At 43.7% G+C, this 14809-nt stretch overlaps 2 protein-coding genes across 2 annotated transcripts in view; one reads left to right on the top strand and one right to left on the bottom strand.

Annotated features, from left to right (window-relative positions):
* The window catches only part of LOC137523095 (phospholipase A2 inhibitor gamma subunit B-like), a 99597-nt gene that overhangs the window by 43572 nt on the left and 41216 nt on the right, over positions 1-14809 (bottom strand). The gene's annotated exons all lie outside the window — the stretch shown is intronic.
* The window catches only part of LOC137523096 (protein RoBo-1-like), a 73553-nt gene continuing 60656 nt past the window's right edge, over positions 1913-14809 (top strand). Inside the window, exon 1 of the mRNA XM_068243314.1 lies at positions 1913-2052. Coding sequence (XP_068099415.1) covers positions 1964-2052 — 89 coding nt within the window. The 5' untranslated portion in view covers positions 1913-1963. The remainder of the gene's footprint in view (positions 2053-14809) is intronic.

Below are 14809 nucleotides of genomic sequence, written 5' to 3'. Positions count from 1 at the left end.
TCGGGGGACGTTCGGGGGGATATTGAGCGGCGGGGACCCGGTGGAACGGCACAGAGGGCGCGGACGGCGTCCTCCGTGCCTTACAAACTGACACAGGTATCTAACTTTTTTTATTTTATTTTTTAGAAAACAGGCCTCGTAAGTCCTTTAAAGGACCTCTGTTGTGAAAATCTTAAAATGTAAAATATATGTCCTAAACATATATAATTAACTACTTTGGGACTGAGATGATTGAAATCTACGCCCTGTTTTGGTGGGCTGCTGGCTGTCAGGGCGTAGATTTCATTCACTGCCCACAGTGCGCATCCGCCATTTTTGTCGCTCCCTGCCGATTGGGCCGCTCAAACCCGACGTCTCTCGCTGCAGCTCACTGGTTCTGCCTGTCTCTATGACGACAGAGTCATGTGAGCCGGTTTCATTGGCCTAAATTGATAGACACGGTCAGGAGACAATGAAAGCAGCTCCTGACCAGCTCACATGACTCAGAGTCTATGTCAGGAGGATTCCGGCGCGTGGCGGTGACGGCGGTTGTGGCAGGGATGTGCGGCAATTCGTCGGGATTCCGTCATTATTGTACCAGCGGTCTCTGGTCCTTAAGGGGGCAGAGACCGCTGGTACTAAAGTGGTTAACAAATACGTTTCTTTCAGAGTAAAATGAGCCATAAATTACTTTTCTCCTATGCTGCTGTCACTTAAAGTAGGTGTTCGAAATCTGACAGAACCGACAGGTTTTAGATTAGCCCATCTCCTAATGGGAAAAATCTATTAACCCTTCGCACACTCACATGCAAATGTTTAAACAAATGCATTCACAGATTCACTCATCCAGGCACAACTGTTATCCCTACAGCTAAATTAAAAGCCAGGGTTTTAGTTCACAGAAGAATGCATTCTTATGCTTAGTCACCTATACTGCGCAGAAGTACCCAGGTAAACATAGGTGTCCTAACTCTGGCCCTGTAACATGCATAGTGCAGACATGCAAACACATTCATTGCATCAAACCTATCAATGGATTAGGAGCACACATCCTAACTTCCTCTCCTGGGAAAGACGGTGCATCTTACCAATCGCACAAGGGAGCTAACGTAATGTATCCATGTGCACCATGCGCATACACCAGCATAAGCTGTCTGCATGCTGACAAACATACATGGGATGAGTAAATCTGTGAATGCATTTGTTTGAACATTTGCATGTAAGTGTGCGAAGGGTTAATTGATTTTTGCTGTTTCTAGCCACACCCCCTTCAGCACCTCCCTTTCCCTAAACATTTATTTAATGTCCTAACTAGAGGCGATGTGCCTGGATATATGTATGTTTATTCTTATCATTGACCCCTGTGGCTAGGGTCCAATTCGGTGCACATGGACACATAACATTAGCTCCCTTGTGCGATTGGTAAGATGCACTGTCTTTCCCAGCAGAGGAAGTTAGGATGTGTGCTCCTAATCCATTGATAGGTTTGATGCAATGAATGTGTTTGCATGTCTGCACTATGCATGTTACAGGGCCAGAGTTAGGACACCTATGTTTACCTGGGTACTTCTGCGCAGTATAGGTGACTAAGCATAAGAATGCATTCTTCTGTGAACTAAAACCCTGGCTTTTAATTTAGCTGTAGGGATAACAGTTGTGCCTGGATGAGTGAATCTGTGAATGCATTTGTTTGAACATTTGCATGTGAGTGTGCGAAGGGTTAATTGATTTTTGCTGTTTCTAGCCACACCCCCCTTCAGCACCTCCCTTTCCCTAAAAATTTATTTAATGTCCTAACTAGAGGCAATGTGCCTGGATATATGTATGTTTATTCTCATCTCCTAATGGGGGTTCACAGAGATTTCTTTATTTTCAAAATGCACTTAGTGAATGGCAGTTGCTCCGTCCAACTGCCAAAAAAGTGTACAGTGAGCAGGGAGGCTGACCAGCATCTTTTTATAAATCTTTTGCAAGTAGTGTCTTCATGAAGAATAAAGGCCTTGCTGAGAATCCCCTATGGAGAGATGGACTAGCCCAAAACCTGTCAGTAATGTCAGATTTCTACTACTTACTGTAAGTGACAGCAACATAGGAGAGAAGTAATTTATGGCTCATTTTATTCAAGAAGAAACGTACTTCTTATTTGTATATGTTTTAAATTATAAGATTTTCGCGACAGTTCCTCTTTAAGCCACCAGCTAGCAAGAAATGACTCACAATAATTTGGACAGTATTTCTTCACCTTCTTGTTGGTACTTTTTCGATTGCAGAGTACTGACAATTTATTTTAGGCTCATTTTACACATGTCGCATTACGTCGCTGTGTGGTTCCCTCCTCTGTCGCAGCTCATCGCAAGGGCTGTAAAAGACTATGGAGACTTTTTATACTTACGCTATATGCTGCGATGCGCCGAAATCCGTAAAATTGCCACAATACCGTTGCAAAGTCACCAGCGCTTTACCGCATGATCCAAGCCTACCGCACAGGTTATGCAGTAATGCAAGTCTATGGTGACGCAGTGTAAAGATGGAGTGCGCACATGCAAAGGCCGACAAGAATCCTGGTGATGTACTTCCTGCCCAGCGTGGAGGATGTCACTGACTGTGGGCGGGCCTATGCAAATGACCCTATTGGCGCACTCTGCAGCAGTGATCACCATGGGAACCCACCAGAGTGATTTTTTTGAGCGTTTAGGGAGGTTTTCCAAATGGTACCGATTTCCCTAAACGCTCAGCTAATGTTAACCACTTCGCATCCAGACCTTTTTTCCCACTTATGGACCAGAGCAGTTTTGACAGTTTAGCTGTGTCCTTATTTAATCAGAAATAACTTTATCCCTACTTACGACACAGAAATGAAATATATATTGTTTTTTTCAAGACAAACTAGGCTTTCATTGTATGCCATTTTTTCCCCTCAAACAATTTTGTTTTCTATGAATTTTAATGGGAAAACAAAGAAAAAAATAGAAAAAACATGTATTTCTCAGTTTTACCAATTCCAATTTAAAAATAAAAAGTGCTACTGTAGATAAAAAACACAGATTTTGTTTGGCTATTCTTACCACTTATCACAAAACTTAGATTACCGTATATACTCGCAAGCAAGCCGACCCGCATGTAAGCCAACCCCCCAACTTTCACCTGAAAAAAACAGGGAAAAATGATTGACCCCCATATAAGCCGGGGGTAGGAAATGCTGGCCGCCTTATTCCCCTAGTGTGTCCCAGTATCGCTAGTATAGTGCCCAGTATAGCTAGTATAGTGCTCAGTATAGCTAGTAAAGTGCCCCAGTTTAGCTAGTATAGTGCTCAGTATAGCTAGTATAGTGCTCAGTATAGCTAGTATAGTGCTCAGTATAGCTAGTAAAGTGCCCCAGTTTAGCTAGTATAGTGCTCAGTATAGCTAGTATAGTGCTCAGTATAGCTAGTATAGTGCTCAGTATAGCTAGTATAGTGCTCAGTATAGTGCTCAGTATAGCTAGTGAAGTGCCCCAGTTTAGCTAGTATAGAGCTCAGTTTAGCTAGTATAGTGCTTAGTATAGCTAGCATAGTGCCCCAGTATAGTCAGTATAGTGCTCAGTATAGCTAGTAAAGTGCCCCAGTTTAGCTAGTATAGTGTTCAGTTTAGCTAGTATAGTGCTCAGTATAGCTAGTATAGTGCTCAGTATAGCTAGTATAGTGCTCAGTATAGCTAGTAAAGTGCCCCAGTATAGCTAGTATAGTGCTCAGTATAGCTAGTATAGTGCTCAGTATAGTGCTCAGTATAGCTAGTATAGTGCTCAGTATAGCTAGTATAGTGCTCAGTATAGCTAGCATAGTGCCCCAGTATAGCTAGCATAGTGCCCCAGTATAGTCAGTATAGTGCTCAGTATAGCTAGTGAAGTGCTCAGTATAGCTAGTATAGTGCTCAGTATAGCTAGTATAGTGCTCAGCATAGCTAGTATAGTGCTCAGTATAGTGCCCAGTATAGCTAGTGAAGTTCCCCAGTTTAGCTAGCATAGTGCCCCAGTATAGCTAGCATAGTGCCCCAGTATAGCTAGCATAGTGCCCCAGTATAGCTAGCATAGTGCCCCAGTATGGGTAGGTGGGTGGGTAGGTAGTTAGTGCCCCTCCCCGCTCCCCCCGCGGCCGCCGCTGCTATTACCTTAGGCGGCGCCGCTTCCTCTATCCCCGTCCTGCTCCGATAACTAACTACTTCACAGCAGCGCGCCCCTCGCTGCTGTGATGACGGAGGAAACCATAGAGACTTCCCATAGTAACGGCTTCGCCGCTACAGGAAGCCGCTCTCTATGGTTTCCTCCATCATCACAGCAGCGAGGGGCGCGCTGCTGTGAATTAGTTACCGGAGCAGGACGGGGATAGAGGAAGCGGCGCCGCCTAAGGTAATAGCAGCGGCGGCCGCGGGGGGAGCGGGGAGGGGCACCACCTACCCACCCACCTACCCATGACTCGTAAGCAAGCCGACCCCCCAACTTTTAGGCCACTTTTGGGGGGTGAAAAATTCGGCTTACTTGCAAGTATATACGGTATGTTCCTGTCACAATTTATGGTGAAGATATTCGATTTTGAAGTAATGCTACAGAGTGTATTAAAGTTTATCAATGCTGGCGTAATCATTTATGAATTGCTATACAGAGCGGTTTGCTAGCACTTCTAAATTACTGCACACTGTAAAAAATAAAAAAAATTAATTGAAAGGACCTGACCCCACCGCACGGGTCGTGTTATCTTCCCCACTCAAGATGGCTGCCGAGCTGAGCCGCGGCTGTGCAGTACGCATAGACAAGAATTCGCCTGCGCAGCTCTCAGCCCTCCTCCAGCCGCATCCTTATTCCCCGCCTCCTCTTGAGCCACCGTAGAGATGCGGCTGGAGGAGGGCAAACTTGAGTGTGGAAGATAACACAACCCGTGCGGTGGGGTCGGGACCCGCCGGTGGACCAGCTCAAGTTAATTGCAGGCGGCGGAATGAAAGGGAGGGCGCAGATGACGTCCTGTATGGTAGAAAAAAAAACATATAGGTACTGATCCTATTTTTTATGTCTGGCCTGGTAAGTCCTTTAAAGAATGCAAGGTTAAAATACATCTGAAGTGAGAGGGATATGGAGGCTGTCATATTTAGTTCCTTTTAAGCAATACCAGTTGCCTGGCAATCTTGCTGATCTATTTGGCTGCAGTAGTGTCTGAATCACACACCTGAAACAAGCATGCAGCTATTCCAGTCCGACTTCAGTCAGAGCACCTGATCTTCTGCATGCTTGTTCAGGGGCTATGGCTGAAAGTATTAGAGGCAGAGGATCAGCCAAACAGCCAGGCAATCTGCATTGTTCAAAAGAAAATAAATACTTCATCCTCCATATCCCTCTCCACTTCAGGTGTGCTGCTTTACAGAATCTAGTACTAAAAGGTAAAACAAAGTGGCTCTATATACAAACTACTGGCAACTCAAACAATGAAAAAGAAATGGCTAGATTTACAGGCGTACGTTATAATTTGTGGTTGTGCTGCTTCTCGCGCTGCAGTCCTGCAGGAGGACCTTGCTGCCTCCACCTTTGTTGACACTGTATTGTAGCTGGGAAGATATCACACATTTTATTCTTTGTTCCCTTTCTGATAATGGGACATAGAAACATACTTCTCTGTTTTTCCACTTCTATGGGAACCACAAGGTGCAAAATACACAATGGCAAAACAGAAGGAAAAATCCTATCCAAATCAGTGATGATCACCGGATGAAATCCGAATAGCTTTTATTCTGATTTCATCCAGGTAATTAAATCACCTGTGTGGGTGGGCGAGGGGGAGGGGGTAATCTTACCCCTCAGACGTCTTCTCTGATCAGTCGCACGGCTCCTCCCACAATGCGTTCCAGGTTGAAGGAGGAAGTGTTTGTAATCACATGACTGCGGCTTGGAACACATCGTAGGAGGTGCCATGGGACGGATCAAAGAAGAAGTCTGATGGGTAAGATTACCCCCTCCCCCTCGCCCACCCGCACAGGTGGTTTAATTACCTGGGTGAAATCTGAATAAAAGCTATTCGGATTTCATAGGGTGATCATCACTGATCCAAATAAGATTACAATTGTAAGAAATAATGCATTATCGCAAGACTGTATGAAAAGGAGTAGATGTGTATATTATTTATTTAGATTTTTCACCTTATGCATCAGAGCAATTTTCACCTCCCATTTATTCGCTAATAACTTTATCACTACTTAACACAATTTATTGGTCTACATCTTTTTTTTTCCACCACTAATTAGGCTTTCTTTGGGGGGTACATTTTGCTAAGAATTATTTGTTTATAAATGCATTTTAACAGGATTAACCACTTCACCACTGAGGGGTTTTACCCCTTGAGCACCAGAGCAATTTTCACCTTTCAGCGCTCCTTCCATTCATTTGTCTATAACTTTATCATTACTTATCACAATTAAATGAACTATATCTTGTTTTTTTCCGCCACCAATTAGGCTTTCTTTAGGTGGGACATTTTTCCAAGAATTATTTTATTCTAAATATGTTCTAATGGGAAAATAGGAAAAATGTGGGAAAAAATTCATTATTTTTCAGTTTTCGGCCATTATAGTTTTTAAATAATGCATGCTACTATAATTAAAACCCATGAAATATATTTGCCCATTTGTCCCGGTTATAAAACCGTTTAAATTATGTCCCTATCACAATGTTTGGCACCAATATTTTCTTTTGGAAATAAAGGTGCATTTTTTTCAGTTTTGCGTCCATCCATAATTACAAGCCCATAGTTTATAAAGTAACAGTGTTGTACCCTCCTGACATAAATATTTTAAAAGTTCAGTCCCTAAGGTAACTATTTATGTATCTCTTTTAATTGTAAATTTTTTATTATTTTTTTTAATTACAAAACAAAAACAAAATGGGGAGTGTGGGAGGTAATGAGTTAATTTTTTGTGTATAAGTAATGTATTTGTATGTGAAAAATGCATTAGGGTGTAGTTTTACTATTTGGCCACAAGATGGCAACAGTAACTTTTTGTTTAATGCGACCTCCAAGCGTCCTTCCGGACGCTTGGAGGAAGTACTAGGGGGCTGGGAAAGATTTTTTTTTTCACAATGATCGCGCTGCTTATCAGAGAAGCAGAGGATCATTGCGGGGCTTAGATCAACGAACGGGAATGGATTTTCCCGTTCATTGATCTCCGGGTGAGCGGCCGGCGGCGTGTTTATGAGCGGGAGTGCGCGCTAGAGCCAGCGGGAGCGCGGGCAGCGGCGGGAGCGCGGAAAGTACGGATTTCTCCGTCCCTGGGGGTGAAAGGATGGAAAAAGGGATGGAGAAATTCGTACGGGCGGGGGTAAAGTGGTTGATAAGAAAAAGATGTTTGTAGTATACCCCCTTCAAATGCATATTTAAAAAGTTCAGACCTTTAGGTAACTGTTTATGTTTTGTTTTGTTTTTTAAATGTATTTTTTTTTCATAAAAAAATTTATTTGGTTAATATTTTGGTGTGGGAAATAAACACTTAATTTTTAATGTTATTATATGTGTAAATTGTAATGTAAAAAATATGTAGATGTAGTTTTACTATTTGGCCACAAGATGGCCACCTTGAGTTTATTTTTTTCTCCTTGTGATTCTCGCTAACCGGAAGCACAAGGAGGACGGGGAAACTTTTTTTTGCAGAAAGACTGAAGCCTCTAGTAAGAGTGCTTCGGTTTTTCTGCTGGGGAAACGGATCAGTGATTGGGAACCATGCTCCCGTTCACTGATCCCAGGGCTACCAGGGGACAGCATGTGGGTGCGCCCGCGATCGCGCGCGGGAGCGTGCCGAAGCGCGACACCGCAGCAGAGCAGCCGCCTGGACGTGATTTACCCATAGGCAAGATAGGATCGTGCCAACAGTCAGGCCCGTCCATGAAAGGCGGCTTGCTAACCGCCAGTGCTCGTGTGAGCGGAGTGAAGAGTCAACATGGCAGCGATGATCACTTCTCTCCCCTGCAGTGCGCCCAGCGTCATCTCCTCGGTGTCTCCCTACTATGACGAGTCCCCGCCAGTGCGTCCTGAACAATTTACTGCATTCTACTATATGTCACTACAGGGCCTCTTCAGGGCTTGGCAGGAACATTTGCATTCAGTTTAAAACAAAAATAATCTGTTGGACTTTAAAAAAAAAAAAATCAAAACTACACTCCAGGAATTGATTTTAATATCAGCCTTAAAATTAATCTTCAGAATAATCTTCATAAGTAGGTTACACCCTTTCTGTTTACATTAGACAAGTGCAAGAATACATAATTACTTTTTATTTACTGTACATGCCGTTTTCTATCTGTTTCCTAGCAATGTTTCTATTCTTGTGCAGCATACAAAAGGTCAGAGAGGTCAGCAGCTGAAACAGAGTCGCAAAATGAATTTACAACAACAACAATAACATTTCTATAGCGCTTTTATCCCATAGGACTCAAATTTAGGCATTGCACAATAATAACAAAATACCACGGCAACTGCCCCATTCAATAAACTCTCCCCGTATCCTGTAGCAAATTACTGTTGTTGTTGAAAGTAGTTCTTATATGTATTGAGTTGGAGGTGTGTGAATGCACTTGCAGTAAGAAACTGAAAACCAAGTCCTCCTTAACCATTTATGCAGCTTCACGTCCGCAGCTGCAGCTGCTAGAGCCGCAGGGACGTGCTAGTTATGTCCCTGCTCCACCAATTGGCAGGCTTTGGGGCCTCCCAATGGAACCTGGCTCCCGCCCCCACTGTAAAAAACAATAAGAGGGGCTAAGTACCAGTAGAAACTAAGGAAGCTTATTCAGACTCTGCAGAAATTCAATTTCTGCATTTCTGATCGGAAATTGGCATTTACAATCGGAAATCAGATTTCTGCGGAAATACCGCATGATGGCAAATTGGTAATTTTAGCCCAATTGCAGAACTTGGAAGCGATGGACCAATCAGAGAATGTAGAGTCAACTCGGAAGTATTTGGCCAATCGGAGAATGCAAAAAATTACCAAAGACAGCCTCCTTGGAAATGGAAATCGGATTTCTGCAGATATACCACATTACCACAACTCGGAAATTTTAGACCATTCACAGACATCCACGGCATCGGACCAGTCAGAGAATGCAGAATCAACTCGGAAGTATTTGGCCAATCAGGAAATGCAAAAAAAAAGACCAAATAAAAGGTTACTCTGAAAGCGTAAGTTGGAAATCCGCTGAATAGGTAATTGTCATTAGGGATGCTCATTCGGATTCCGCGGAAATGCAATTTCCACATTTCCGCATCGGAAATTGCATTTCCGCATCGGAATGCGGAAATTGGTAATACAAGTGCGGTAGGCGGATTTCCACCAGATATCGCGGAAATTTCCGCCGACTTTAACATCCATTTTCTCAAAAACTATAAGGTCTTTTTGAAAACTTTTTTGCATCTTGTTCACAAGATTCCGTTTAATAAACCCTGAAAATTTGGTGTTTCTAGGACTTACGGGGGCTTTGCTATTAACCGCTAAAGTTGGCGGATTTTTACTGTAATGTAAAAAGCAGAAAATCCGCATTATCCGACATGCGGTAATTTTAAGCCAATCAGAAGACTCAGAATGAATAAGCCAATCAGAGAATGCGGAACATTCCACCTTAATCCCCATTCTCTGACTGGTTTATTCATTCTGAGTCTTCTGATTGGCCTAAAATTACCGCATATCGGATAATGCGGATTTTCTGCTTTTTACATTACAGTAAAAATCTGCCAACTTTAGCGGTTAATAGCAAAGCCCCCATAAGTCCTAGAAACACCACATTTTCAGGGTTTATTAAACAGAATCTTGTGAACAAGATGAAAAAAAAGTTTTTAAAAAGACCATATAGTTTTTGAGAAAATTGATGTTAAAGTCGGTGGAAATCCACATTGGAATGAGGAAATTGGTAGCGGAAAGCGGAATCGGTAGCAGTAGCGGTAATTGGCAATGGCTGAATGCGGATTTTCCACGAAATCGGAAATTGGCATTTCCGACCATCCCTAATTGTCATTGGCAGGAATCGGAAATAACCGCAGAATCGAAAATCGTCATTTCCAACCATCCCTATTAGCAACACAGATTTCCTGATGAGAAAGGGCAATCTGAACTATGCTCTATTTAAAACTCTTGATACATTTGATTCCACACCCACCCTAAGCTCAGCTGCCAGTTCTCTAAGCTGCACAACTCTTCCCAATGAATCATATTTGGATTTGAGGTGTTTTGTGCAGTAAGTAACAATGACATCATGCATAGGGCTGTGCCAGTTGAAGTGACTCCATTCTCTCAACATGGCCACCACCCTTCTGAATCAGATAAAGCAGGGATTGCCTACAGTGCCAAATTTAGCCAGATCACCACTGTGATGATGAAGTCCTAAAGTAAATACATTAGACACGGAGCCTGGATGAGATCAGAGTCCACTGTCTGATACTCCTATCACAAAGGAAGTCATTAGAGTCTTTCAGTGTTTCTCCATATTGCTATTTGCTAAGTCCCCAGATAGGATGAAATGCTAAACAAAAGGAATCCACTCTACAAAGGATCATATGAACGCACGTGCCACTGTATCTGCCCTCCATCTGCTATCCAAGTCCCGACAGAAGACAATCTATTTTTAAAAATGACGCCACTGTTTCTTTTGTACTCAGAACGGGGAACGTCCCAGGGTGTGAGCTGAAGCTGTAGTCCTTGGAAGGATCAGCCTCTGCAGACAACATCATAGACTGAAATGCCCCAAAATTGCTGAAATCTAGTGATGACCATAATTAGCCAGTGTGGTTCAGATACCCCCTCTCACAGATTCGAATAATCACGGCTCCGCCCACTTCCGGATAGGCCATGATCGTGATCATGGATAGAATTGGAACTCCGATTTGAATGTGGTTTCGAGTCGAAATTCAGCATTGAACCTGGAATCTGTAATGATTGGTGTTAGCAAGAACAAAGTTTCTGATTATCAGGTGATCTGCAGTATCACCTATAATACAGATATATACCTGATTATATGATGATCTGCAGAATCACCAATAATACAGATATATAGATACAGATGTGTTAGCTGAGCAATGCTAATATGCCACTAAGAAGTGACGTAACCTAATCACACTTTAATGCACTAAGTGTAGTGATTGGTGTAACAGTAGTACTGGCAGTATTTGCACTACCTCACCAGAGGAGCTGGTGGGCACTACCCGTACTGAACCTCTCACCAGAGACAGGTGGTCCCTGGTGAGAGTAGAATGGTCAGACAGATCAGATTGGCAACAGACAGACAGGTCAGGTACAGAATCGACAGACAGAGACAGAACGAGTATCAGGCAAGGTTTGGCAACAAGATCAGATGGGCAGAGGTACAAAATCAGGAGACAGAGACAGAACGGTAATCAGGCTAGGTTTGGCAACAGGATCAGATAGGCACAGATACAGAATCGCTGAGAGTAAGATTGGTCAGAACTAGCCAGAGTCATACACAGGTAATCAAGCAATAATAACACTAGTAATAATAATTCCTATTCTTGTGTGAAATCCCTGGTTTCCTCCCAGATCAAAGCACACCGGATCTATCTAAGGTCTGAGCGCTAACACGAAGTATTCATGACAGCAGACAACTTGCAAGTGAAGCTGAGAGGCTTAAGAAGCGGAGGAGACCCCCAAGGCACTCCCACCAGCCACGGCCAATCAGGAGCGGCGAGCGTGCCCTCTGACGTCAGCCAACCAGCCGGTCAGCTGACGCACCTCCTCCTGCCATAAAGAGCCTGACGGTGTGCTAATGTACCCCTGAGCCCAGCAGAGACACACGTCCTCGGCGTACTAGACACCTGGGACACGGAAAAATCAGCAGGCAGGGACCCAGCAACGACCGCGGTGGATCCACCATCCACCGCAGCCGACATGCAATTACTTCCCACACCCGTCCTCGGCATGCTAGATGCCCGAGGCGCAGGGAGACTGGCAGGCAGAGAACCAGAAGCAGCTGTGGTGGTACTGCTATCCACCGCAGCTGGCATGTCACTATTCATTACAGAATCACGAGTGAAAATATGTGATTGCCCGCCGACTTAGTGGTTAATAGCAAAGCCCCCTTACATGCTAGAAACACCAATATTTTTCAAAAAGACCTTATAGTTTTTGAGAAAATCGATGTTAAATTTAGAGGGAAAAAAACGCAAATTAAATGTGGTAAAATGACAGTTACTGTATTAACATGTATAGACATGTAGGTTTTTTTTTCTGTTCATTGCTTGAAATTTTTTTAAAAAAATGATGTGGCGTTCCCCTCCCGAGCCTCTTTAGCCATGCAGGCTGAGATAGCCAGAATGTGGGCCCCGGCCGCGTGGGGCTTCACACCCTGACTATACTAGTCAGAATGGTCCATGGTATGGGGTGGGGTGGGGGGTGGGCCAATCCTCCCCCTCCCCCCCAGAAGCACTTGTCCAATCCATGTTAATACAGTAACTGTCATTTTACAGCATTTAAAGTGCTTTTCTCGATTTTCTCAAAAACGATAAGGTCTTCTTATCAAATCTGGTGTTTCTAGCATGTAAGGGGGCTTTGCTATTAACCGCTAATGTCGGTGGGTATTGGGCGGATTACCGGAATCCAGAATCATGAATCTAATTCAGATACAATCAAGGGTGCATTCGGAATCTGTGATCGCGGCTGACCACGGATTCCAATTAGAGCCCGTGATTGAAATTGTGTTGAGCATCTCTGTAATCATAAAAAGGATAAGTGATATCCGCGCATAAACTAAAAGTCCCACACGCTGCCCGGGAGTAAAAGTCCTCAGATAGACTCCATCAATACATGTAAAAACAACTTCAGCGCTGTATGGTACTTCATATATAACTCCTCCACCAACACCCTTCAAAGTGCAGGCTTACCCGTATCAATAGAGACCCAAATTATAAAGTCTAAGCGTTTAACAGATCACCACATCGATCGCAGCCTTCTACGATCCTCCTCAACTTATGGGAGTACCAACTGTCATCCTTCAGCAAGTAGTAATGCTCCCAGCATATGGTGTAATAGCATGCCAAAAGAAACACAGATCTAAGTGTTCTCCGCATTTTGGCAACAAAAAACACCTTTTATTCAAATAAAAAAAGCAACCAATACTCAATTCAGGGCTCTTACAACAGGTACCTTCAGTAGTACAAAGCGTATATATATACCAATGGGGTGCAGTTCTCCCATCCACCATCCGTTTACCCTCGCCCGACCAGGTTTCACAACCGCGTCATCAGTGGCTTCTAAAAAAAGGACTTTAGATTATTTCTTAGTAGGGCTAGTACTATATGTGTATGTGCCATCTCATCATCTCGCATGTCACTTCAGGTATGCTTTAAAGCAGAATGAAACCCAGCATTTCTTCTTTGCTCTAAAAGATTATTTACTGCATATTATATACAACCAGAATTTTTTTTTTTACTAGAACAGCATTCAACTAGTTAAACACAGGACTTACTAACTCCCTGCAGGGAAAGCTGGACGCATCCGAACTGGAGATAATGTTATCTTGTGTTTACATTCCTCACTTGATACAATTAATTAAACGCTTCTCTGACACTGCAGACACTCCTCCTGAACACAGCCAGACACTCAAAAAGCATTTCTGCCTACATTACAAGATGAATAAACCAGTTATGAATAAAATGCAAAGGCAGCTCTCAGAGCAAAAAAATTGTACTTTAGGAATGTATCATTTCTAAATGAATAATAATACTTATCCACAAAAGCAAATATGATAACCGTATGGCATATAAAAAGTAGGAAACATGTTTTTATTGAATACTAGCTGATTGCCCGGCGGTGCCCGGGTATGTATTTGTGAGGAAACGCGGAAAAGCCGCCGTCTCTCGAGGTGAGGCGGCTGTTTCCGCGTCCAGCATGGCGTCACAACGCGGAAAAAACGCCGCATGCCGCATGGGCAGTGCGGCGGAATCCGCATTGGTAACGGCGGAATCCGCATCAGAGGTGGCCCCCGCACTAGATACATTGCATGACAGTACTGGTGTGGCTGGGACTGATAGTCCACCAGGATTCAGACTTACACGCGCGCGAGCACAGAGGCAGAGTTTAAATAGCAGTTAGAAGGGTGTCGGCTGACCAGCTGGGTCAGCTGACAAATTCCACTGCTCTCATTGGACCAGCAATTAGGGAGGTCCTGGAAAGGTCCTAGAGTATATATACTGCTGGTTGTTCACTTGCTCTTTGTCTGGCGTGCGATCACATATGTGGGAGCACTCAGACCTGTAGTCAGATCCTTAAGTGTGCCGGGACCAGCTGGAGCTGTAATCCTACACTTAGCTAGATTCTGTTGATAGCTAAAGTACTAGTTTGATTGTGATTATATGTTATGACTTTTGCCTGCTTTGACTATCCTCCTGAACTCTGATCTTGTACCTCGATATTTCTGATACTCTGTTGCCGAACCCCGGCTCGTTCCTTGACTCTGTTTCTGCCTCCTGACTTTGTACCCCGAGATATCTGATACCTCGTTGCTGAACCCTGCCTGTACTTTGACTCCGCCTTTGCCTCCTGATCTTGTACTTTATCTGTCCGTGTGTGTACGACCTGGCTTGTCCGACCTCGAGAACCGACCTTACCGTTAGAGGCGGTTCCTCGCTCTGTTAGCGATCCTTCCTCCTGAGGGTCACTTTCAGATATACCTTCCTACTTTCAGTCTGACTCCTCCCGTCTTGGAGAGCTCAGGTCTGCGGAAGGAATCTGTGCAGCTCTCCTTACTGCATTGAGGCCTTGTCCTCTAAGTGTTACTGTTACACCAAACACTACACTCTACTCAGGTGAACAGAGGTTA

Source organism: Hyperolius riggenbachi, chromosome 6 (genome assembly GCF_040937935.1).
Source record: "Hyperolius riggenbachi isolate aHypRig1 chromosome 6, aHypRig1.pri, whole genome shotgun sequence".
Classification (NCBI taxonomy): Eukaryota; Metazoa; Chordata; class Amphibia; order Anura; family Hyperoliidae; genus Hyperolius; species Hyperolius riggenbachi.
Note: the sequence above shows the minus strand (reverse complement) of the source record. Positions and strands in the feature narration are given on the sequence as shown.